Raw genomic sequence first — 23,864 nt, forward strand, 5'->3', positions numbered from 1 at the left:
GACCCACACCACAGCCAAAAGGCCGCAGTGCAGGGCCCCAGCCACCCCGATAGGTGCAATCACCACGACAGCAGCCCCCAGAGGATCCCCACGAGGAAAACACTGGAGTTAAAATTAAAACAACCTTAAGAAACAATAAGAACAGCTTAAGAATTAATAAATAAGTAAATGAATGAATAAATAAGTAAATAAATAAATAGTACAGTTGAATAAAATGAAAATAAAATAACATGAAAATAAAATAATCTAAAATAAATTAAGATTAAATAAAGTTAGTTAAAAGCCAAAAAAAAGAGGTAAGTCTTAAGCCTCTTTTTAAAAACATCAACGTTCTCTGCAGCCCTGAGGCCCTCCGGCAGACTGTTCCACAAAGGAAGTAGCCCTGCTTTAGTTCCTCATTAAACTGGTCATTAACTTAGTGAACATGTTTAATCTAAATGTGTCTCCTGATGTACAGATTCAGAACATCATACTGAAAAATAAAAAGTATAAATTAATATAAAAAAATGGCTGAACTCAGTGGTACAGACTCGCTTCAGTCATACAAACGACTGATGACCCGTCTGATGTGTTCCAGGTGACCATCGTCATCATCATCCTCCGCTGGCTCTGATCTTCCTGACCCAGCTTTAACTGGGTCGAGCTTTTTATGGGATGAGTTGGTTAAAAACTTATGAGAAGATTCTGCAGGGAATCACATCAGCCCAGTTCCAGCTGAGATCAGATGCTGTGCTGATGCTGCTCGGGCCATCTGGGACACGACTGGAAACCTGGACCAAGACCAGAACTGAAGGCCTGGAAACTAATGCTGGTGGTTGACGAAGCATCAGGAAAAGTAGCCGTTAATAAAAACAGAAGGTTTCACCTAAAAAGATTTTTTTATGTTTTATTTTTGTTTTCTACAAAAAAAGCTTTAAAAGAATGTTCGTGTCACATGATGCAACACATGACTTAGATTTGGTAGAAAACAACCCTCTTTTTACATCATATGGTTCTTAGAGTTCTTACAGCTACAAACCTCATCATGGACGTCCTGACAGATCAGACTCATTATTTACTGAAGAGAAACTACATATCAGCAGAATGATGATCCAGAACCTTCTAGAACCAGCTCCCCTCCACGATCCAGAAGCTTCCAGAAGCTCCTAGAACTGGTTCTTCTTCATCATCCAGAAGCTTCCAGAAGCTCCTCCAGCAGCAGGAATCTGTCGTCATGGTTTCCTGGAGTAATTCTGCTCCACTCTTCTATCCATTGTTGCTGCAGCATCTGAAGCTTCCACCACAGCATCTCAGTCAGGATGAGGTCTGGACTCTGATTGGACCGCACTGAGACCTCCTCCCCCTAAAGCCTGTCTAGTTCCTGCAGTCAGGATGAGGTCTGGACTCTGACTGGACCAGGTCAACACCTGGTTCTGGTCTAGATCTGCTGCTGCTGTTAGAATCTTTGTCCTGCTGTGTGAAACAGTTTCAGCTTTGACTGTCGGACAGATGGACTCACATCTGACTCTAGAAGACTTGGTCCACTCAATGACTGCAGGTGTCCAGACCATCATACCTCCACCACCGTGCTGACAGTTGCTATGAGGCGTTTAAAGACCAGACATGTCCACTGTGTTCTGGTCTGACCTGGTTTCTATCTCCACCACCTGCTCAGCCTCCCACTGTGTTGACTGCAGAAATGTTTGCTTCCTACTTCACTGAAAAGGTTGCTACCATCAGTAACCAATTCACTGAGCCGGACCAGCTCAGCCTTACCAAACCAGCTACTGGTGCCTCACTCTGCTCCTTCCGCTCTCTAAATGAGGACCAAGTCTCTAAACTTCTAGTCAGCTCAAAACCCACAACCTGTCCTCTTGATCCTGTTCCCTCTGACATCCTGCAGAGCATTTTACCTGCAATTAAATCTGCAGTAACCCATATAATCACCTCCTCTCTTAAATCCGGTGTCTTTCCTTCTGCCTTCAAGCAAGCTCGGGTTACCCGCTGCTGAAGAAACCCACACTCAACCCAGCCCAGGCTGGAAACTACCGGCCGGTCTCACTGCTTCCATTCATGTCTAAACTACTAGAGCGTGCCGTCTTCAGTCAGGTCTCACAGTTCCTCCAAGACAACAACCTGTTAGATCCATATCAGTCTGGCTATAGGCAAGGCCGCTCTACTGAAACTGCTCTCCTGTCAGTTACTGATTCCCTACGGGTTGCCAGATCCGCTGGTCAATCCTCAGTCCTTATACTGCTGGACCTGTCAGCTACCTTTGACACGGTCAACCATCATATACTGTTCTCCAAACTCTTGGAGCTTGGCATCCCAGGATCTGTCTTCTCGTGGTTTATGTCCTACCTCACAGGAAGATCCTTCAAAGTATCTTGGTGAGGGGGCGTGTCCAGATCACATGGGCTGACAACAGGGGTGCCTCAGGGCTCGGTGCTCGGCCCTCTTCTCTTTTCAGTATACACCTCCTCACTTGGTGCATCATTTAGCTCTCATGGTTTCTCCTACCACTGCTATGCATATGACACTCAGCTTTTCCTTTCTTTTCCACCTGACGACACAACGTCTCAATGTGAATATCAGCATGTTGCTGATATCTCCGCATGGATGAAGGATCGCCACCTTCAGCTAAATCTGTCCAAGACTGAGCTTATTGTCTTTCCAGCCAGTCCTTCCTTACCGCCACAGATAAGCGTGCAGCTTGACTCCATCACGCTTGTGTCTACGTCTTCTACCAGGAATCTTGGTGTCATGGTAGACAACCAGCTGATCTTTAAGGACCATGTTGCCTCGGTTGCTCGATCTTGCCGATTTGCTCTCTACAACATCAGGAGGATCAGACCCTGCCTGACTGAACACACGGCCCAGCTCCTGGTCCAGGCTCTGGTCATTTCACGCATTGACTACTGCAACTCCTTACTGGCTGGCCTGCCTGCATGCTCAGTTAAACCTCTGCAGATGATCCAGAATGCAGCAGCACGTCTGGTCTTCAACCAGCCCAAAAGAGCTCATGTCACTCCGCTGCTAATCGCTCTCCACTGGCTTCCAGTTGCAGCGCATCAGATTCAAAGCTCTGCTTCTGGCTGACAAAACAATAACCCAAACGGCTCCGGTCTATCTCCACTCCTTAATCCAGAGCTACACTCCCTCTCCACAGTTACGCTCTGCCAGTGAAAGACGCCTAGTGCTCCCACCACAAGGTGGCGCCACATCAGTAGCTAGACTCTTCTCCTCTGTTGTTCCCCGGTGGTGGAACGATCTACCAAACTCCGTCCGATCCGCAGAGTCCTTATCCACTTTTAAAAGCAAGCTAAAGACTCAGTTGTTTAAGGAGCATTTCCACACTGAGCTTAACTCTTCTACTCAGAATGAGGTAGAAAGATTTGTCCAGATCTTTGGTTCAACCAAGTACTGAAGAAGCTGCTGCACTTATGTCCAAGATAATGCTGTTTGATGAAATTGTGATCTTGTATTTAAACAAAATGACTATGAGTCCACCTGGACTCCAGCAGTCTGACTATCACTTAATTATGACGTCCCATCTTGTTTGAATTCATGCTTGTGTTGTTCTTACTCTCAAATGTAAGTCGCTTTGGATAAAAGCGTCTGCTAAATGCCGTAGAATAGAATAGAATAACTGAGGCCTGGACAGCCTGCATCTGCAGGGACGTCCACTCCTCAGCTGTCCTGAAGGTTTTCCTCGTATGACTAAGCTTTCTCTCTGTGGATGATGGAGTGGATAGTCTGGAAACGAACCTCCCAGGTGAAGGAACTCTCTTCTCTGGGGACGAGACGCTAACTTATGGTCTACCTGCACTCTGATTTCCAAAGGTTTCGTCTTTAACACTCCGCTCTGGGAGGTGTTCGGTTTTTCTCTCGGATCCTTAATGCAACATAAAACCAGATAAATAAGAAATGATCTCCTTCCTTTCCTAAAGGATGCCCCCGTGTTTCCTGAAGCAGAGGAAAACTGAAGTAATACGGCTCTTTTCTTTAGCTCTTATCACGGCTGCTGCTCAGAACCATCCCGGTGGATCCTTGTTCTAACTTGTCCTGTCCAGCATCAAGGCAGCAGGATGATGGTCTGGCTGCTAAGAGGATCTTCATGGATTCAAGGCCCCTCTTGATAATTTAAGTATCATTCTTTATTATTAGATTTGTCTAATGATGAATTTACATATTAATGCTGGAAGTTACAAAGGGGGGCCGGGGGTTGGGGGAGTAAGTAGAAAAAAGGGAGTGAAGAGAGGAGACGAGGACCCACCAGACAGAAACAGCTTCAGCTGACTCTGGACCAGGACTGTAAACCTTTGAACCAAAGTGGGTTCTGTTCCTCAGCAAACATCAGGACTGTGGTTGGAGGTAAAGCAGTGACCGGACCATCCGGGTGGAGGTACTGAGCTCCATCCTGAGATGGGTTCGTTTCAGCCGAGTTAAAACGAGTAAAATATTCAAATTCTGACTCCGAATCTGGGAAATCAGTTTTATATGCAAAGTGAGGTTTTATTTCCTTCCGATAAACACGTCAGTCGGAAACTCCAGAAGAATCTTTGGACGAGTCCAGATAAAGAATCCTGTAATCGAGGTTTTCATACAGCCGTTGTGTCTCCAAAGTCCTTGTTCCAGCGGACGTAGAAGTCCAGAGTCTGTGGACCGACGCTCCTCTTGATCTTCTTCAGAGACTCCACAAAGTCCCAGAAACAAACGCTCCGGACCTGTAGAGAGAACAAAGTTCTTAGTCTGATGACACGTTTCAGTTTAGATCCATCTAACTCTTGACTCACCTGGCTGGCCTCCACACTCCTCACCTGGTCTGGTCGCAGCTCTGCCACAAACAGAAATAATAAGAACAATAATAATACTTTATAACAACAATCGGTGAAAACTATCTGGCTGGTTTCTTCTTCTTCTACTGTTTCAGAATTATTTACTCTGTAAACCCGTGATGCACAAACACGTCCTGATCTGGAAACCAGCACAGGTCTGATCCATGTTACGGCAACACTGAAGACAGTTTCCGCATGGAAACACGTAAAACTGTTAACACAACAAACTCCAGTGCCAACGTCAGGATCTAGTCTCACCTCTGATTGGTCCCAGGGAAGCGTCTTTAGCCAATGAGGTGAGGTCGCTGCCAGAGTAACCTTCCGTCAGTCTAAACCAATCAGAAACAGAGCTTAGTGACAGAAACGTTATGATGGATGAAGCTGGAGGAGCGGGACTGGCGGATGGGTGGAGACGCGTCTTCAGCCTCCACCCGTCCAACCAGCTGCATCCAGACTGTGGACGCTGCTCACCTGGCCAGCTGGCTCAGCTCTCTGAGAGTCAGTGGGTTGCCATGTTCAGCCAGAAGGTTCCTCAGCAGCTGGACGCGGGTCTGAAAACAGAAGCAGCGTCACGTCGACCCAACAACCCTCAACCTGTCTCGTGAAGGTCGAACCCACCTGTTCGCCTGGCAGAGCCACGTACACGCGTTTAGCAAAGCGCCTGCAGTGAAGAGGAAACAAAATGATCATCTGCAGTGACATCTAGAGGTGAAGGAGCAAAATGGAAACTAACCAAAGAAAACAGAAAATGCTCAACATTTCTAACAAATACTGAGTTCCAGCTTTTCCTGATGTTCCTTCTCACGGTTCACCGAAGCTGCAACGCGCCGGGAAAGATGGTTCACAGCTACATTTCATGCTTTACTTTACTGAATGGGCCAAAAAAGGGGGTGAGGTCCAGCAGAAATTCAGTTTTATGAACAGATTTACAAACAATGAGCATCAACTGAGCCTTTATCATGTGGGTCAGGGTCCGGGGTCCAGTCCAGACTCTGGAGCTGAGTGATTCATCTGGTTTATTGAGAAACACCTCAGAGTTACAGAGATCTGACCTGAGGACAGCTTCATCCAGCTCCTGAGGCCGGTTGGTGGCTCCCATCACCAGAACCTGCTCATCAGCTCCCGACTGGACCTGGAAGGAGTTCAAACGTCAGCGTTTCCAGAACCTCGTCCAGCCAACGTCTGAGTGTCGTTAAAACTTCACCCCGTCAAACTCGATGAGGAATTCTGTCTTCAGGCGCCGGCTGGCGTCGTGCTCGCCCTCCCTCCGTTCACAGAGCAGACTGTCCACCTCGTCTGGAACACATCATCACCGTCAGTGGGATCAGGGACCCTAACCCTCCATTCACCCAACACCCAGCCATTCAGAGACCTTACCAATGAAAATGATGGAGGGCTGCAGCTCCCGGGCCACTGAAAACAGAGCTCGGACCAGCTTCTCTCCTTCCCCCACCTGCACATAAAGCACAGATTTTAGATCAGAAGATCTGATCCTAGACCAGGTCCATCTGCAGAACTCTGACTCACATATTTGGAGGTCAAGCTGGCGGCGCTGATGTTGAAGAAGGTGGAGTTGGACTCTGCTGCCACAGCTTTGGCCTGCAGACAGAAGCATTAATACAGAACTGAAAAAATCCAAGATGAATGAATGAAGGATGAGATCACTTCCGGCTCTGACTCCGTTTAACACTTTATCTTTTAAAACATTCTGTGTTTGCTGAACATGGAGGAGCTCGTGATCTTAGCAATAGCTCCAAACGTGGGGACCTACAGTCTTAGCGTTAGCTTCTAACGTGGGGACCTACAGTCTTAGCATTAGCTAGCTAGCTAGTGTTAGCAGATGAAAACTGGCGGGTTCTTACCAGCATCGTCTTGCCGTTCCCGGGCGGACCGAACAGAAGAAGTCCTCGAGCAGGTGTCCGCAGACCTGTGAAGAGCTGGAAGAGAGGACATGAAGAAAAACCTGAACTGCAGACTCTGAATTCCGGTTAAAGGTACGCAGAGTTTCCTGAACTCACCTCGGGTCTCAGAGCAGGTAAAATAACGATCTCCTGCAGCGCTTGCTTTGCCACATCCTGACCGGCAACATCCTCGAACCTCACCGGAGAGCTGCTGGCACATCAAACGCTCAGTAATCAAAGATGATCAATAGGTACAGATAAGTGATCAGTAACCATATCTCCAATCAAATCAACCAATTATCAACGGTTCTCAGGGTTCATTCACACTGCAGCATAATTTCGATTTTCATCCCAAATGTGACTCTTTTTTTTTCTTTTAATGAACAAACCAAATCTAATTTTTTAAAATCCGACCCTGGCCACTTTCATATGTGGTCCTAAATCAAATCCATATCCGATTTGGGGAAGCGTCCGCATTCTGAACGTTGCGTTTCACTGACACGCAAATCTGCATCAGAGGGGGTGGGACCCGGTGAGATGGGACGTAAACACAGACGAGAGAACAAAGAAAATAACATTCGATATTTTTCCGGCTTTGACTGCAACTGCTGTCGCGTTCACAGTCGTCGCGTTCACGGTCGTAGCGTTTACGGTTGTCGCGTTCACGGTCGTCGCGTTCACGGTCGTAGCGTTCATGTTTGTCGCGTTTACGGTCGTCGCGTTCACGTTTGTAGCGTTCACGGTCGTCCGTTCACGGTCGTAGCGTTTACGGTTGTCGCGTTCACGGTCGTAGCGTTCACGGTCGTCGCGTTTACGGTGGTCGCGTTCACGGTTGTCGCGTTTACGGTTGTCGCGTTCACGGCCGTTGTGTTCACAGTCGTCGCGTTCACGGTCGTCGCGTTTACGGTCGCCGCGTTCACGTTCGTCGCGTTTACGGTCGTCGCGTTCACGGTCGTAGCGTTCACGTTTGTCGCGTTTACGGTCGTCGCGTTCACGTTTGTAGCGTTCACAGTCGTCGCGTTCACGGTCGTAGCGTTCATGGTCGTAGCGTTTACGGTCGTCGCGTTCACGGCCGTTGTGTTCACAGTCGTCGCGTTCACGGTCGTCGCGTTTACGGTCGCCGCGTTCACGTTCGTCGCGTTTACGGTCGTCGCGTTCACGGTCGTAGCGTTCACGTTTGTCGCGTTTACGGTCGTCGCGTTCACGTTTGTAGCGTTCACAGTCGTAGCGTTCAGTCGTAGCGTTTACAGTCGTAGCGTTTACAGTCGTAGCGTTTACAGTCGTAGCGTTTACGGTCGTCGCGTTCACGGCCGTCGCGTTCACGGTCGTCGTGTTCACCGTCGTCGCGTTCACCTCCGTCGCGTTCACGGCCATCGGTCGTCGCGTTCACGTTGCGTTTCACTGACACGCAAATCTGCATCAGAGGGGGTGGGACCCGGTGAGATGGGACGTAAACACAGACGAGAGAACAAAGAAAATAACATTCGATATTTTTTCGGCTTTGACTGCAACTGCTGTCGCGTTCACAGTCGTTGCGTTCACAGTCGTCTCGTTCACGGTCGTAGCGTTCACGTTCGTCGCGTTCACGGCCGTTGCGTTCACAGTCGTCGCGTTCACAGTCGTAGCGTTCACAGTCGTCGCGTTTACGGTCGTAGCGTTTACGGCCGTCGCGTTCACGGCCGTCGCGTTCACGGTCGTAGTGTTCACGGTCGTCGCGTTCACCGTCGTCGCGTTCACCTCCGTCGCGTTCACGGCCGTCGGTTGTCGCGTTCACGGCCGTTGCGTTCACGGCCGTTGCGTTCACGGTCATCACGTTCACGGTCGTAGCGTTCACGGTCGTCGCATTTACGGTCGTAGCATTCACGGTCATAGCGTTCACAGTCGTCGCGTACACGGCCGTCGCGTTCACGGTCGTAGCGTTCACGGCCGTCGGTCGTCGCATTTACGGTCGTCGCGTTCACGGCCGTCGCGTTCACGGTCGTCGCGTTCACGTTTGTCGCATTTACGGTGGTCGCGTTCACGGTGGTCGCGTTCACGGTCGTAGCGTTCACGGTCGTCGCGTTCACGGTCGTCGCGTTTACGGTCGTCGCGTTTACGGTTGTCGCGTTCACGGCCGTTGCGTTCACAGTCGTCGCGTTTACGGTTGTCGCGTTCACGTTTGTAGCGTTCACGGTGGTCGCGTTCACGGTGGTCGCGTTCACGGTGGTCGCGTTTATGATCGTCGTGTTCACGGCCGTCGGTCGTCGCGTTCACGGCCGTCGCGTTCACGGTCGTCGTGTTCACCGTCGTCGCGTTCACCTCCGTCGCATTCACGGCCATCGGTCGTCGCGTTCACGTTGCGTTTCACTGACACGCAAATCTGCATCAGAGGGGGTGGGACCCGGTGAGATGGGATGTAAACACAGACGAGAGAACAAAGAAAATAACATTCGATATTTTTTCGGCTTTGACTGCAACTGCTGTCGCGTTCACAGTCGTTGCGTTCACAGTCGTCTCGTTCACGGTCGTAGCGTTCACGTTCGTCGCGTTCACGGCCGTTGCGTTCACAGTCGTCGCGTTCACAGTCGTAGCGTTCACAGTCGTCGCGTTTACGGTCGTAGCGTTTACGGCCGTCGCGTTCACGGCCGTCGCGTTCACGGTCGTAGTGTTCACGGTCGTCGCGTTCACCGTCGTCGCGTTCACCTCCGTCGCGTTCACGGCCGTCGGTTGTCGCGTTCACGGCCGTTGCGTTCACAGCCGTTGCGTTCACGGTCATCACGTTCACGGTCGTAGCGTTCACGGTCGTCGCGTCCACGGCCGTCGCATTTACGGTCGTAGCATTCACGGTCATAGCGTTCACAGTCGTCGCGTACACGGCCGTCGGTCGTCGCGTTTACGGTCGTAGCATTCACGGTCATAGCGTTCACAGTCGTCGCGTACACGGCCGTCGCGTTCACGGTCGTAGCGTTCACGGCCGTCGGTCGTCGCGTACACGGCTGCCGCGTTCACGGCCGTCGCGTTCACGGTCGTAGCGTTCACGTTTGTCGCATTTACGGTGGTCGCGTTCACGGTGGTCGCGTTTACGATCGTCGTGTTCACGGCCGTCGGTTGTCGCGTTCACGGTCGTAGCGTTCACGGCCGTTGCGTTCATAGTCGTCGCGTTCACGGTCGTCGCGTTTACGGTCATCGCGTTCACGGTCGTAGCGTTTACGGTCGTCGCGTTCACGGCCATCGGTCGTCGCGTTCACGGCCATCGGTCGTCGCGTTTACGGTCGTAGCGTTCACGGTCGTCAGTCGTCGCGTTTACGGTCATCGCGTTCACGGTCGTCGCGTTCACGGTCGTCACGTTCACGGCCGTCGGTCGTCGCGTTATCGGTCGTAGCGTTCACGGTCGTCAGTCGTCGCGTTCACGGTCGTAGCGTTTACGGTTGTCGCGTTCACGGCCGTTGCGTTCACAGTCGTCGCGTTCACGGTCGTAGCGTTCGCGTTCGTCGCTTTACGGTCGTCGCGTTCACGGTCGTCGCGTTTACGGTTGTCGCGTTCACGGCCGTTGCGTTCACAGTCATCGCGTTCACGGTCGTAGCGTTCGCGTTCGTCGCGTTTACGGTCGTCGCGTTCACGGTCGTCGCGTTTACGGTTGTCGCGTTCACGGCCGTTGCGTTCACAGTCATCGCGTTCACGGTCATTGCGTTCCCGGTCGTCGCGTTCACGGTCGTCGCGTTCACGGCCGTCGCGTTTCCGGTCGTAGCGTTTCCGGTCGTCGCGTTCACGGTCGTCGCGTTCACGGTCGTCGCGTTCATGGTCGTAGCGTTCACGGTCGTAGCGTTCACAGTCGTCGCGTACACGGCCGTCGCGTTCATGGCCGTAGCGTTCACGGTCGTCAGTCGTCGCGTTCACGGTCGTAGCGTTTACGGTTGTCGCGTTCACGGCCGTTGCGTTCACAGTCGTCGCGTTCACGGTCGTAGCGTTCGCGTTCGTCGCGTTTACGGTCGTCGCGTTCACGGTTGTCGCGTTCACGGTCGTAGCGTTCACGGCCGTCGGTCGTCGCATTTACGGTCGTCGCGTTCACGGCCGTCGCGTTCACGGTCGTCGCGTTCACGTTTGTCGCATTTACGGTGGTCGCGTTCACGGTCGTCGCGTTCACGGTCGTAGCGTTCACGGTCGTCGCGTTCACGGTCGTCGCGTTTACGGTCGTCGCGTTTACGGTTGTCGCGTTCACGGCCGTTGCGTTCACAGTCGTCGCGTTTACGGTTGTCGCGTTCACGTTTGTAGCGTTCACGGTCGTCGCGTTCACGGTCGTAGCGTTCATGGCCGTCGGTCGTCGCGTTTACGGTCGTAGCATTCATGGTCATAGCGTTCACAGTCGTCGCGTACACGGCCGTCGGTCGTCGCGTTTACGGTCGTAGCATTCACGGTCATAGCGTTCACAGTCGTCGCGTACACGGCCGTCGCGTTCACGGTCGTAGCGTTCACGGCCGTCGGTCGTCGCGTACACGGCTGCCGCGTTCACGGCCGTCGCGTTCACGGTCGTAGCGTTCACGTTTGTCGCATTTACGGTGGTCGCGTTCACGGTGGTCGCGTTTACGATCGTCGTGTTCACGGCCGTCGGTTGTCGCGTTCACGGTCGTAGCGTTCACGGCCGTTGCGTTCATAGTCGTCGCGTTCACGGTCGTCGCGTTTACGGTCATCGCGTTCACGGTCGTAGCGTTTACGGTCGTCGCGTTCACGGCCATCGGTCGTCGCGTTCACGGCCATCGGTCGTCGCGTTCACGGCCATCGGTCGTCGCGTTTACGGTCGTAGCGTTCACGGTCGTCAGTCGTCGCGTTTACGGTCATCGCGTTCACGGTCGTCGCGTTCACGGTCGTCGCGTTCACGGCCGTCGGTCGTCGCGTTATCGGTCGTAGCGTTCACGGTCGTCAGTCGTCGCGTTCACGGTCGTAGCGTTTACGGTTGTCGCGTTCACGGCCGTTGCGTTCACAGTCGTCGCGTTCACGGTCGTAGCGTTCGCGTTCGTCGCTTTACGGTCGTCGCGTTCACGGTCGTCGCGTTTACGGTTGTCGCGTTCACGGCCGTTGCGTTCACAGTCATCGCGTTCACGGTCATTGCGTTCCCGGTCGTCGCGTTCACGGTCGTCGCGTTCACGGCCGTCGCGTTTCCGGTCGTAGCGTTTCCGGTCGTCGCGTTCACGGTCGTCGCGTTCACGGTCGTCGCGTTCACGGTCGTCGCGTTCATGGTCGTAGCGTTCACGGTCGTAGCGTTCACGGTCGTCGCGTACACGGCCGTCGCGTTCATGGCCGTAGCGTTCACGGTCGTCAGTCGTCGCGTTCACGGTCGTAGCGTTTACGGTTGTCGCGTTCACGGCCGTTGCGTTCACAGTCGTCGCGTTCACGGTCGTAGCGTTCGCGTTCGTCGCGTTTACGGTCGTCGCGTTCACGGTTGTCGCGTTTACGGTTGTCGCGTTCACGGCCGTTGCGTTCACAGTCATCGCGTTCACGGTCATTGCGTTCACGGTCGTAGCGTTTCCGGTCGTCGCGTTCACGGTCGTCGCGTTCACGGTCGTAGCGTTCACGGTCGTAGCGTTCACAGTCGTCGCGTACACGGCCGTCGCGTTCATGGCCGTAGCGTTCACGGCCGTCGGTCGTCGCATTTACGGTCGTCGCGTTCACAGCTGTCGCGTTCACGGTCGTAGCGTTCACGTTTGTCGCATTTACGGTGGTCGCGTTCACGGTGGTCGCGTTTACGATCGTCGTGTTCACGGCCGTCGGTCGTAGCGTTCACGGTCGTAGCGTTCACGGCCGCGTTGAAATGATGATAAAAAAGTGAATTTGCGTGTTAGGACTAGCCGTGTGAACGTAGCCCCACAGCCTGCACCACCTGACAGAAAGTGACATCACCTGTCCAGGACCTCGTTGAGGATGAGCTCAGCGAGCTTCTCGTCCACATTCCTCGGGAGTTTTCCGTCTTTCGCCCTCAGAGACGCGGTGGCGTTCCTGCCGTGGCGACTTGCTCGTCCCTGCAGGAGGCGGAGACACGACAAAAGATGATGAGAAGGAGACACACCTGAACATTCAGGAAGGGAGGGGTGATGACGCACCTTCATGGCGCTGCTGGAGGGACGCAGGTTGGAGGGACGATGGAAGCCTGCTGAGGAAGACGAGGAGGAGGAAAGAATCTTTAGGAGCTGCTTCGGTTGGCCAGGTGGAAGCGGAGTAGCAATGTCCTTCGTTCTGGGGACGGCGCCACCTGCTGACCACACGGAGACATCAGGACACGCCCTCGTTTGTTAGACCTGGTCCAGGAAGTCATGATGAAGCCACAGTTTCTACTCGTCACATTCTGACACAAATGCAGGTCGGACACATCACTTCCTGTTTGTTTAGAAGGAAAAAGCTTTTTTTTTAATCAATAAATCCTGGAATTTCAACCTTCATCAGATTTGATTTTATTACATCATGTTAAAGTTGAGATTTAACAAACATTTTGAACTTTCTTCATTTAGAAGTAAGTTTGAAAGAAAGTGTGTGAAAAATGCTTTAAATTCATTATCATTAATTCCAATAAAAACTTTTAGCCCCTCACTAATGAAAACATGGTGATAAAGGTGAACCTGAGCAGGTGGTCCCTGGAAGTGGACCAGTCTGCCGTGTCCCTGCAGTGTGGACGCCCATCTGTCCTCTGGACTCTGACAGGACCTGAACTACAAGCATCACAGAGGACAGAATAAACAGAGACTGTCCTCATCTCAGAGACAAACAGGACATGAACAGTCTGCAAGCCCCAACCATGAGGACCAAGTCCGAGTACCCAGACTCTGCAGTCGCTCTCTGGCCATGATCAGGTTGGCCGCCATCTTCTTCTGCAGCCGTCTGTCCCGATCAGGAGTCTCACCTGCAATAAAACAAGAATAAATATATGTTTAACCACTTAAATAAAAATGGTCATGCACAGAAACAACTTGATCGTATCGTTGTTTAATCGTGGTTGGAACAAATACTGGTTTAACATGTTGGTACCAAACATCCTGGATGGGAAATGTTTTTACCTCTTTCCCATATTTTAAATACAAACATAATTTAATGGTTAACTCTGTTAAATCAAGGTACAGAAAATGTTTTCTGGTCCTTTTTAATACCAGTTCAGTGTAAAACACTCAAACATCAACCTGAATGTTACAAACTGGAAATGAATCTGATTATTTTTCTGAATTTGTGAGATCAGAAACCACAGCAGTATGATGGCATCCAGCTACACGCTTTAATTACCGGATTATATTTACAGCTAAGATAAAGAAAGTCTTGGTCCGGCTCAGACTGCGGACTCACCGCTTCCTGACACCTGGATGGAGACACCTTCCTCCAGCTCCGTGATGCCCCGGTGGTACCACCGGACGGCCTGCTGCTTGTCCCCTGGGGGAGGAGGAAGGTGTTGGGTGTGAGAAAAGCGGCTGTCTGCGCACCAGCAGCGGCTCCAGATCATCTGGGACCCCGCTCTCCCCCACATTAAAACACAAAGGTGAAGATGATGATGAGGAGTACCTTTCTCATCCTCGTCGATCCTCAGCGCCGCGGACATGAACTCAAAGGCCCGCCGGTGGTGGCTCTGGACCCGGCCTCCTCGCTCCGGACTCCCGCTGCCATCCTGCGGCTTCACGCCGCGGGGCAGGGCAGCGGCTCTGACAGCGGCCAGGATGCGGGTCCAGAGCCAGCTGAGGAGCCACCAGAGCGGGGACCTGAACGCGGCCAGGACTGTCCTCAGCCTCCCGGTCGGGGCTCCGTCATTGTGTCCTTTCTGTGGAGCCGAGGAGCCGCCAGTCCGATTCCTGACGCTGGTCCCGCAGCGACTCATCCGCCTCCTGCTTTTTCTTCTTCTTCTCCGGTTTAAACTGCAGCTGAGGGCACGCCGCCACCTACTGGCCAAAAGGAGTCACTGCAGCTAACTAACGTCCACAGAGGTTCGCGCCGTGGATTTGTTTACTCCACGAGCAGCGGCTCCATCCCATCGTTGTGGACGGTGTCTGTGGGGTGCCAAGTTTAAAAATTCAGTATACAAGCTGACACATTTTCATTATTTATCTCACTTTTCTCACATTCCTCACAGAATTTATTCATCTCATCAACATATTTATAAATTCTACAGGCTCAAAAATATCTAATTATTATTCTTTACTTTTTTTCTACCTTGTCCTTCTAGCACGGTGGCGGCAGAATGATGGTCTGACTGCTGTGTTGTGCCAAACACATTTGCTTTGCCAAGAGGAGCTTTATGGGTATGAGGCTCCTCTTTGAGCATCATTCTTTATTTTTCAATTGGTCTATTACTGATTTGAAGGGGTTAAGAAAAGAAAATGAAAGAGCAAAGGAGTGAAGGGACAAGTGCAGCCGGTTAAGTCAGTTTACCCAGCTAGCATATTTGAAGTAGATCGGACGCCTACCAATAAGATGTTGGTTAACCACATTCAGACACAGAGTGCCGCCGATGGCACCTCGTCTCACGTACCATGGGACCCGCCGGTTGACTTATCCCATCTTGATGAACAGCAGAGACAAATAGTAAGCCAGATGTTGAGGGACGAATCAGAGTCGTTCTCTAAATCTGATGATGACATTGGGTGCCTGCGAAGCTTACAAATGGACATTTCACTCAAAGATGTTGAACCTGTGTCAAAAACATATCTTTCCGTGCCAAAACCGCTGTACCAGGAAATGAAAGCTTACCTGCAGGACCTGATAGCACAGGGTTGGGTTGAAAAATCCATGTCGTCGTACTCCTCTCCAGTTGTTTGCGTGCGTAAAAAAGATGGTACTCTGCGTTTATGTATTGACTACAGGGAACTCAACAGAAAAACTCATGCCGATCGCCACCCGATCCCCAGGGTTCAGGACATAATGGACAACTTGGGAGGGAACAACCTCTTTTCACTGCTGGATCAGGGTAAAGCGTATCATCAGGGGTTCATGGCTAAAGATAGCAGGCATTTAACCGCCTTCGTGACCCCGTGGGGTTTGTATGAGTGGGTACGGATCCCATTTTGGCTGATGAATGCGCCGGCAGCATTTCATCGCTGCATGGAGGAGTGCCTGGAGGGTTTAAGAGATGAAATATGTGTGCCCTACCTTGATGATGTTCTCGTGTTCAGCAGGACATTCGAAGATCACGTCGATCACGTTAGGACAGTGCTGCAGCGGCTTAGAAAACACGGGATAAAATTAAAACCCAAAAAGTGCGACTGATTCAAGGCAGAAATACGGTACCTGGGGAGAATTGTATCCGCGGAGGGAAATAGGATTGACCCAGCTGATGTAGCCGCTGTAACAGCCCTGAGACATAAACAGCCAGGTAATGTTGGTGAGCAGAGAGCCATCCTCGGGATGCTGAGTTATTATCGGCAATATATCAAAGATTTTTCACGCATTGTTAGTCCCTTATATGACCTACTCAAAGCGCCCACAGAAACTGAAATAGCACCGAACCGAAAGAGACGATGGCACGCGAAAAGTGGCAACAGAGCTGTCCCTTCTAGCACAAAAATTAAGTGGACTTCCATACATCAGTCAATTTTGGAACAGCCGTTGGACTGCTTGACTCAACCTCCCATCTTGGGTTTCCCAGATTTTTCACAGCCATTTGTCCTTCATACTGACGCTTCCAGCCAGGGTTTAGGCGCTGTATTATACCAGAGACAAAATGGAAAGCTTTTTGTTATCGCTTATGGGTCCCGTACTCTAACTGCGGCAGAGAAAATCATTTGCACTCAGGCAAGTTAGAGTTCCTTGCCCTCAAATGGGCGGTAACAGAGAAGTTTAGAGACTATTTGTACTATGCCCCCTTCTTTACAGTCTATAGTGACAATAACCCACTCACTTACATATTGTCCACATATTTTTAAGGGCACAACAGTAAACACAAACACAAAGTGCCACACTGACGTCACAAAAGGAATCAAGTGACTAGATCCCGATTTAGATTAACCCTTAAAACTCCGCTAGATTATTTCTACCATCAGCAGCGTCTCAGGAGCGGTGGTGTGTAGCTCTGTTGGGTAAATGTGATGGATATTTTACCCTTTAGCTGATCTACAGAATTTTTCCAGACATTTCTATCCTGTCCAGGAGGTTTACAATCCAGCCACTAAATGTAGTTTTATTCAGAGACTCGTAAATCCACAATGATCCATGATAACAGCATTATTTATCACATTTCACCATAAAAACATCACCATCACTACTATGTTGCTAAGAGACCTCTATTTAGACCTGGACATGATGATGAAGCCACTTCCTGTCAGACTTTCCACCAATCAGAGAGCTTAGATTGACGGTAACGTCCAATCAGGAGCAGGTAAGTAAGTAAAGCTTATTTATAAAGCTCTTTTCACAGATAAAAATCTCAAAGTGCAGGACATGGCTGCAACAAAACAACATAATAATTTCATAAAATAAATAAAAACCAATCAACAAAACTCCTTTTTAAAAGAGTCCACGGAGTCGACCACATGGGGGGACGGGGCAGGACATTCCAGAGTCTGGATACCAGGTCTCCTGGGTTTTAAAACGGGTCTTTGGGACCTCCAGGGGGCTCTGGTCTGAAGAAGAAAAGGTGCTCCCTGAGGAACAGGGACACAGCAAGTCAGCGACCATGAGGGACGCCCGGAGAGACAAAACTAACATTTTAAAGTCAAGACGAAATGTGACTGGAAGCTAACGAAATCGGCTGGAAAACAGTGAGGCGAGGACCGCAGAATCCAATCCAAAAGGTTTTTATTTACCAGGCACCGGTTCAACAGAAAAACGTACTCCGTCTGTTGCAGGGTAGTCCAGTCACCACCAGCAGCCGCCTTTGCACGGTTTCATCTTGCCCACTAAGACTAGTACATCCTGTAGGCTGGCAGGAGTGAAGGAAGACCAAGAGCTCACAGGTGAAGAAGATTAACACCAGCCTGATGTCTTTTACTGTGTTCATGAAACAATTCAGAAAGTTATTCCAGTCCTGTGAGTATGCAGCCACATGAGGAGCTGAGGCTGCAACAAGGTTTTCTCTGGTGTCAGACAAGACTTTCAGATTTTTCTTATTACAAGAAACAAGACTATAGAGCAGGGCTCTCCAACTCCGGTCCTCCTGAGCTACTGTCCTGCAGGTTTTAGATGTCTCCTACTACAACACACCTCTGCACAAGCCTGTTAATGAGCCAGTGACTTGAGTCAGGTGTGTTGCATCAGGGTAGAATCCAAAACCTGCAGGAGTTGGAGATCCCTGCTATAGAGAAAGGCTGAGCGAGCTGGCTTTATCATGTCATTTAGCTCCTGCATCATGTCTTTAAGCAGCCGATGACCAACCAGGAAGCAGGAAGTTCTGTGTCTGAAAAGAAGAAAAACAGTGCAGACCAGCTAATGGCACTGACTTTACGGAAGTGGGTTATAAGGCGAGGCGAGACATCGGGTCTCGTTTGTAGGAGATTTGGGAACTCCAAGGACTAGTGCTAGGTTTTACAAACCCCTGTTCCATCATGTACTCAGTCTCATTCTTTTCAAAGCCCGTTGTACGGGGTTCAGTCGAAACGGGTGCTGTTTGACGGGCCTGGCGCCGCCCACATCGATGGCAGTAGTTCGGGTTGGGACATCAGCAGAGCAGGAAAACTGCAGCTCCAGAATGACACGGTGTCATTCTTCTGTGGTGATGGTAGGGTTTTCATCGTTTCTGAGTTTGTCAAAGATGAGATGATTTTGCCAGCAAGGTGATGGTATGACAGTTTGTTAAAGCTCATTCCAATCGGAATCAGGAATTACCACAGGACACGCTTCGCATAGGGACACGTTGTCTCTGTAGACGGCTGCAGTCTCTGCGCCAGCTTTGTCAGCTCGGAGCAGAAACGTTGTTTTCTTGGCTAATCATTATTATTACACGGCACAATGTAGAAAACTATTAGAAACATCTTGTTTTATTAATGAGACACTGTTATATAAAAGATAAAATAATAATTAGTCACTACTAAAACGTTTATGTTCAAACTAAATCTGGGTTAAGAGTGTGGAGTCACCGTGTGAAGTAAAACAAGCGCACCCTAACGAAGGCCAGGACCATTTGTTTGAACGATCTCGTATTCTATTGGCTGGAGGAGGTTTGACAGACAGCTCGTTCTGCAACCCAAAAATATCCAAGAGCAGAAGTTTTAAGAGGAGAGAAAGTGTGTCAGTGTGAGGGAAAGAGACCAAGTCTGAGAGCAGAGTTTTGAGAGAGAGAACGATGATATTTGAGCATCAAAACCAGAAATCTTGCTCTCAAAGCAAACACTTACGCTGTTAATTAAAGATAGAAAAATACCCACATAGCTTTACACACACACATTCACACACTGATGGCAGAAGCTGCCATACAAGGTGCTCGACTACGACTCATCAGGAGCCATCTGGGGTTCGGTGTCTTCCTCAGGGACACCTCGAAACAGAAAAAATATTGATGTATGATGATTTTATAGCAGTTTTTCTTTGTGGACACTTTTGGCCACAAAGGTCACCAGAGGGTAGTAAATGTGAGGAGGGCACAAGGGTTAAGTTCTCCTTCAGGATCAATCTTCTGGTCATCTGTTGATTAATACCATCCTGAAGCATTGATTTCTAGATGTGTCTTTTCTGCTGGGCTGTTTGTCCCACCAGCGTCACCACAGATGGGATGTACTATTAGTAGAAGGACATGAACCACACTGGAAACTTTTCCAGGCACAAGGTTGAATCTTTTGATGGTTTTCAGATCATGATGGTCCGAGTTGTTTCTTCCACAGCTGATGAGAAACTCACACAGAAAGAGATTTCTGTTCCTGCAGCGACGACAGAAACACGGAGGACCGAGCAAATAATCTGAACCCGGCGTAGAGAGGATGGGTGAAGGTGGTGTTGAAGGTGTGGAGGTGGATCAGGGAGTCGGAGGAGACTCTGTAGAAGGACAGAGTTCCAGCTGGACAGTCCACATACACTGCTACTCTGTTAGAGACAGAGGAGGAGGAGGAGGAGGAAGAGGAGGAGACATCTGTCCTTTCATTATTGTGCCAGACATAATAACCTTCATCAGAGCATCTAAGACTCCACGACTGATCGTTCCATCCAAGCCAGCAGTCTCTACTGCCTCCTGTCCTTCTGATTGTGCTGTAGGTCAGTCCCACATACACCCATCCCTCCCACTCCACCTCCCAGTAACAGCGACCTGTCAGACCAGCTGTGCTAAGAATTTGTTTCCAGGTGTCGAACCTCTCGGGGTGATCGGGATACGGTTCTTCTTCATCCATCCGTGTCACCTTTCTGTTCTCGTCAGACACTCTGAGGTTCCTGTTGGCTGTGTTTATGTCCACTTTCAGTCCACAGAAGTCTGAAGGAGAAAAGAAGATAAAACAGTTCAACTCACCTAAAAGATGAGTAAGCGTCTGGAAAATGAGCCGTAAGTAGAATATGCATCCAGTTTCTAGTAGGGGGGCGACATCATACCAAAACATAATCTCTGGATGAACCTTTTCAGAGTCTGTTTTTTCCACCTTGAGTGGAAACGTTGGTCCGTCGTCCTCGAGGCTGCGAAGCTGCTTCATGTACAACCTGAGACTGTCACACTTCCTATCAAGCACTTTTATATTTGTTCTTTTATTTATTTCTATCTTTCTTTCTTTAATTATGTGTTTATTTATCTGGATAATTTGCAAGAAGAAAGAAAAAACAAAACAAACATGAATCCGTTTCTTTTCGTGATTCTGTACGAGGGCTGAACGCAGCCGGAAAATGTCTTTGTAAACAGCTTACAGACACTAGTTTTTATTTTCAGCCCAGATCTGCATCCGTTTCTTTTAAGCTTGAATTGTTAAACGTGATCATGTTTTAATGCTGTTTTCCCACAGAAGATCTTTATTTCTTGCATTTTATCTGTTAGCTTTTTATTTATTTCATTTCTTTTAATGTTTTTAATGCACTTGTTATTGCTCCCTGCTGTAATGCTTTTCATGTTTTAGGTAACGCACCTTGAATTATCCTGTCCATGAAATGTGCTGTACAAATACAAAAAGACTTTTCTCATCCTGATTCACCAATAAGCTCTTTTATTGTGTTAATCTGGAATAGAAACTAATAGTAATTTAGGTTTGCAGAGCCAGCTGCCATGGTGATGTGACCAGGTAAAAGCCTCAGTAGCATACTTACACTTCTTCAGGCCACGTTTGATCCTCTGCTTTCCACCATGTTCCAACCTGACAAAAGAAAATGTTTAAATGAACTTCCAGCATCTTCTTCACCTTCATCACATCTACTGGGAATGAAAGGGCTGCTGTACGAACACACACTAAATCAGTGGTTGGCAGCTGGTGGCCTGTGGACCAAAACAGGTCCACCGCCAATAATATCTGGCCTGCCAGATAACGCTGAAAAACAGATCAGAAGAGTCATGTCTCAGCTGTGCAGAGACCCTGTGCTGTTTACAGCGCGGCCCCTTTAAGAGCTGCAGAGGCCTAGAGCCTGGTGTCTGAGCGGTGGGGAGGCGGAGCGTCAGTGGAACGTCGGCAGAGCGTCGGTGGAGCGTCAACGGAACATCTGAGGAGCATCAGTGGGCCTGGAGTCAGAGCGGTGGGGAGGCGGAGCGTCGGCAGAGCGTCATCGTAGCTAAAGTTTGAGTTGAACTCAGATTCCTTGACGAAAAACCATCTTATCTAAACAAAAATAGACTGAACCACATTTTGTATATTAAGCTTTAACGTGTTCACATGTAAAAAAAAAACTGAACACGTTTGTATTCGTAGACATTAAATTAGGAAATAATATTTAACCCTTTAAAGCTCAATTCAAGACAAATAGGAGGCAAAATTCTAATCTTTTGAATGTGAAGTCTTTCTTGTTTTTTACCCTCTAACAAAATGTAAAATAATAATTAAAAAAAATAATTTGTATGTGTTTTGTTTTTATTACCGTGTGATGTCAAAATTATTGTAGTACAAAACATGTCCACCAGGGGGCAGCAGACAAGCATAACTGTGTTCACAAGGGTTTTGGCCATTAAATGATGCAAAAGCATCGTAGCAGCAGAATGATGGTCTGGTTTCTGTATCGTGCTGAACAAATTTACTCTGCCAAGGGAAGGTTTATGGGTAAAAGGCTCCTCATGATAATCTGATTCATTCATTTATTTATTTATTTACTTTGAATAATGGAATCTATGTAAACTTACTGGACCTGACCGGAGGGGACAGAAAAAGGTGGAAAATAGTAAAAATAAGCAAAAAGGGAAAGAAGAAAGGAGACAAAAACTCCACAGACAGAAGCAACGACCTTCAATCCACCATCACCAGACAACAAGCTGTTCCACCTGTACATGAACACACCAGAAAGTTTCCTACAACTTTTACTAAAACAAACACACACACAGAAAAAACAGAGCTACTCGTCATTAAGAGTCTTAAATAATAACCAAATCAAAATGTCATGTTACAAACATATCACACCAACAACCAGATACTAACTCACAGGAAAAACAGAGAAATTATCTCACTGGACACCTCAGTGACTGTCAGCATGTGGAGGATGAGGAAGAGGAGGGATCAGTGATGAAGGGTGGTGAGTGAAATTTGATTGATCATCTTTCTAAAAGAAGGGAATGCTGATTGAGCCTAAAATGGAGACTAGGTCTGCAACTAATGAATATTCTGGTGGTCGATTACTCACCGACTATTAAACAACCAATCAGATTTTATATCTCATGATTATTAAATGGATCTTATTTCACTTCCAGCTTTGAAATCTTGGATGAGGTTGTAAGTGTGACGTTCCTCCTCTTTAAATGTTCGAGCGTTGCAGACGTACTTTGTGGTATGAAAGGTCCACTTAACAAACCTCACATGTCTTTAATTTATTAAGTAAGTTTAACGTGAAGTTATTTCAGACTTTGACGTCCTCCGTCACCGTTTTATTCCCTGGTCGGCCACCATATTTTTCCCCTGGCGGACTTTACTGGGCATGCACAAGAGAAAGGAAAAGAAAACGACGTCTTACTCTGTAGGTTTTATTTTTGGGCGACTATAGTCGACGGGTAAATCCGTTGTCGACTGTTTTTATTGTCAACAATGTCGACTAACCGTTGCAGCGCTAATGGAGACTGGATAAAGTTTGTTCCCACAGAACAGACCTTCATTCCTTCCCATCAGTAAACCGGATTTCCAGCCGTGTTCCTGCAGTCTGAGCAGCTCATCAAACTCAGCATCAAGTGGTGTCTGTTCATTTATACTCATGCTCCAACCTACCTGATGACCTGTTTTCAGAACAACTTCAGTCCTTTTTCTGGGAAAAAATGGCTGTTTCTTATAAATGCTTTGATTTTCTGACTGTTCCTTATCAGCCACTGTTGTCTCTGACAGAATTCAGGCTGGTGAATCTTATACACTCTTAATAAAAAATATGTGAATAAATGCGCTCTGGGTCAAGTTAGATTTGCAGCATCAGTTGCCATGGTGATACAGCCTAGTAAGAAAAAAGCCAGTTCACCGAAAATCCAGAGCTTAAGTTATCTTGAGAAGCCACTGCTGGGTGGAAAATAGCCACGCTGTGTCCATACCTGAGAGTCTCCAGCCTCCACTCAGGATCTTTCAGACCAGCCATCAGCAGCTTCACCTCCAGGTCTCCTGGATGGTTGTAGCTCAGGTCCAGCTCTCTCAGATGGGAGGGGTTGGAAGTCAGAGCCGAGGCCAGAGAAGCACAGCCTTCCTCTGAGATCATGCAGCCTGACAGCCTGTAGACACACAAAGGATTATAAGTTGTTTAACTGGTCCCTTTAAAACACCATCAGTGTGTAAAATGACCACACGGGTCCATTGCTCCACTTGTTTTGCAGTACTGCTCCCCTGCATCCCCCCCAGCCTGACAGCAGCTGCTATCCTCCTCTCGTCTCCCTGTTCTTGTACATCCTAAGTACCACCTCATCTCCACATTTTGGTCCTTCCCACCTGGGATGCAAATGGAGGAGGTGAGAAAGACACACAAGCATGGCCGTGGAATATAACATGGTTTAGGACTATGCCGAATAAATATGACACATCATCAGGCTCTTAAATGGCTGGAAATGTGTTTTAAATTTTTAGATGTGTCCTAATTTCCTCATTTGACGCTTTTTAAGTGACAAAACTGCATCAATCCCTGGATGAAAATTGATGGG

At 48.9% G+C, this 23,864-nt stretch overlaps 2 protein-coding genes across 4 annotated transcripts in view; both read right to left on the reverse strand.

Annotated features, from left to right (window-relative positions):
* Window positions 1-4,118: 4,118 nt before the first annotated feature.
* Window positions 4,119-14,560, reverse strand: spast (spastin). 3 transcript variants are annotated; one of them, XM_041982914.1, is made up of 18 exons: window positions 14,411-14,560; window positions 14,234-14,302; window positions 14,021-14,104; window positions 13,503-13,586; window positions 13,306-13,395; window positions 12,793-12,941; window positions 12,593-12,711; window positions 6,836-6,929; window positions 6,680-6,754; window positions 6,345-6,416; window positions 6,195-6,270; window positions 6,022-6,113; window positions 5,870-5,949; window positions 5,436-5,478; window positions 5,289-5,368; window positions 5,076-5,146; window positions 4,776-4,816; window positions 4,119-4,706 (listed from the first exon to the last, which is right to left on the reverse strand). In XM_041982914.1, exons 1-18 carry the CDS (start codon window positions 14,541-14,543, stop codon window positions 4,581-4,583), a joined length of 1,578 nt encoding a protein of 525 aa, XP_041838848.1. In that variant the 5' UTR covers window positions 14,544-14,560; the 3' UTR covers window positions 4,119-4,580. The 3 variants fall into 3 exon arrangements, with proteins under 3 accessions (XP_041838848.1, XP_041838847.1, XP_041838846.1); XM_041982913.1 differs by having other exon boundaries at window positions 6,836-6,926; window positions 14,234-14,560; XM_041982912.1 differs by having other exon boundaries at window positions 14,234-14,560.
* A 2,486-nt stretch (window positions 14,561-17,046) lies between these two features.
* Window positions 17,047-23,864, reverse strand: part of LOC121638250 (NACHT, LRR and PYD domains-containing protein 12-like) — a 38,223-nt gene continuing 31,405 nt past the window's right edge. The window contains exons 6-8 of the mRNA XM_041982910.1: window positions 23,268-23,441; window positions 20,870-20,916; window positions 17,047-20,054 (exon numbers count right to left, since the gene is read on the reverse strand). Coding sequence (XP_041838844.1) covers window positions 19,486-20,054; window positions 20,870-20,916; window positions 23,268-23,441 — 790 coding nt within the window. The 3' untranslated portion in view covers window positions 17,047-19,485. The remainder of the gene's footprint in view (window positions 20,055-20,869; window positions 20,917-23,267; window positions 23,442-23,864) is intronic.

Source organism: Melanotaenia boesemani, chromosome 4 (genome assembly GCF_017639745.1).
Source record: "Melanotaenia boesemani isolate fMelBoe1 chromosome 4, fMelBoe1.pri, whole genome shotgun sequence".
Classification (NCBI taxonomy): Eukaryota; Metazoa; Chordata; class Actinopteri; order Atheriniformes; family Melanotaeniidae; genus Melanotaenia; species Melanotaenia boesemani.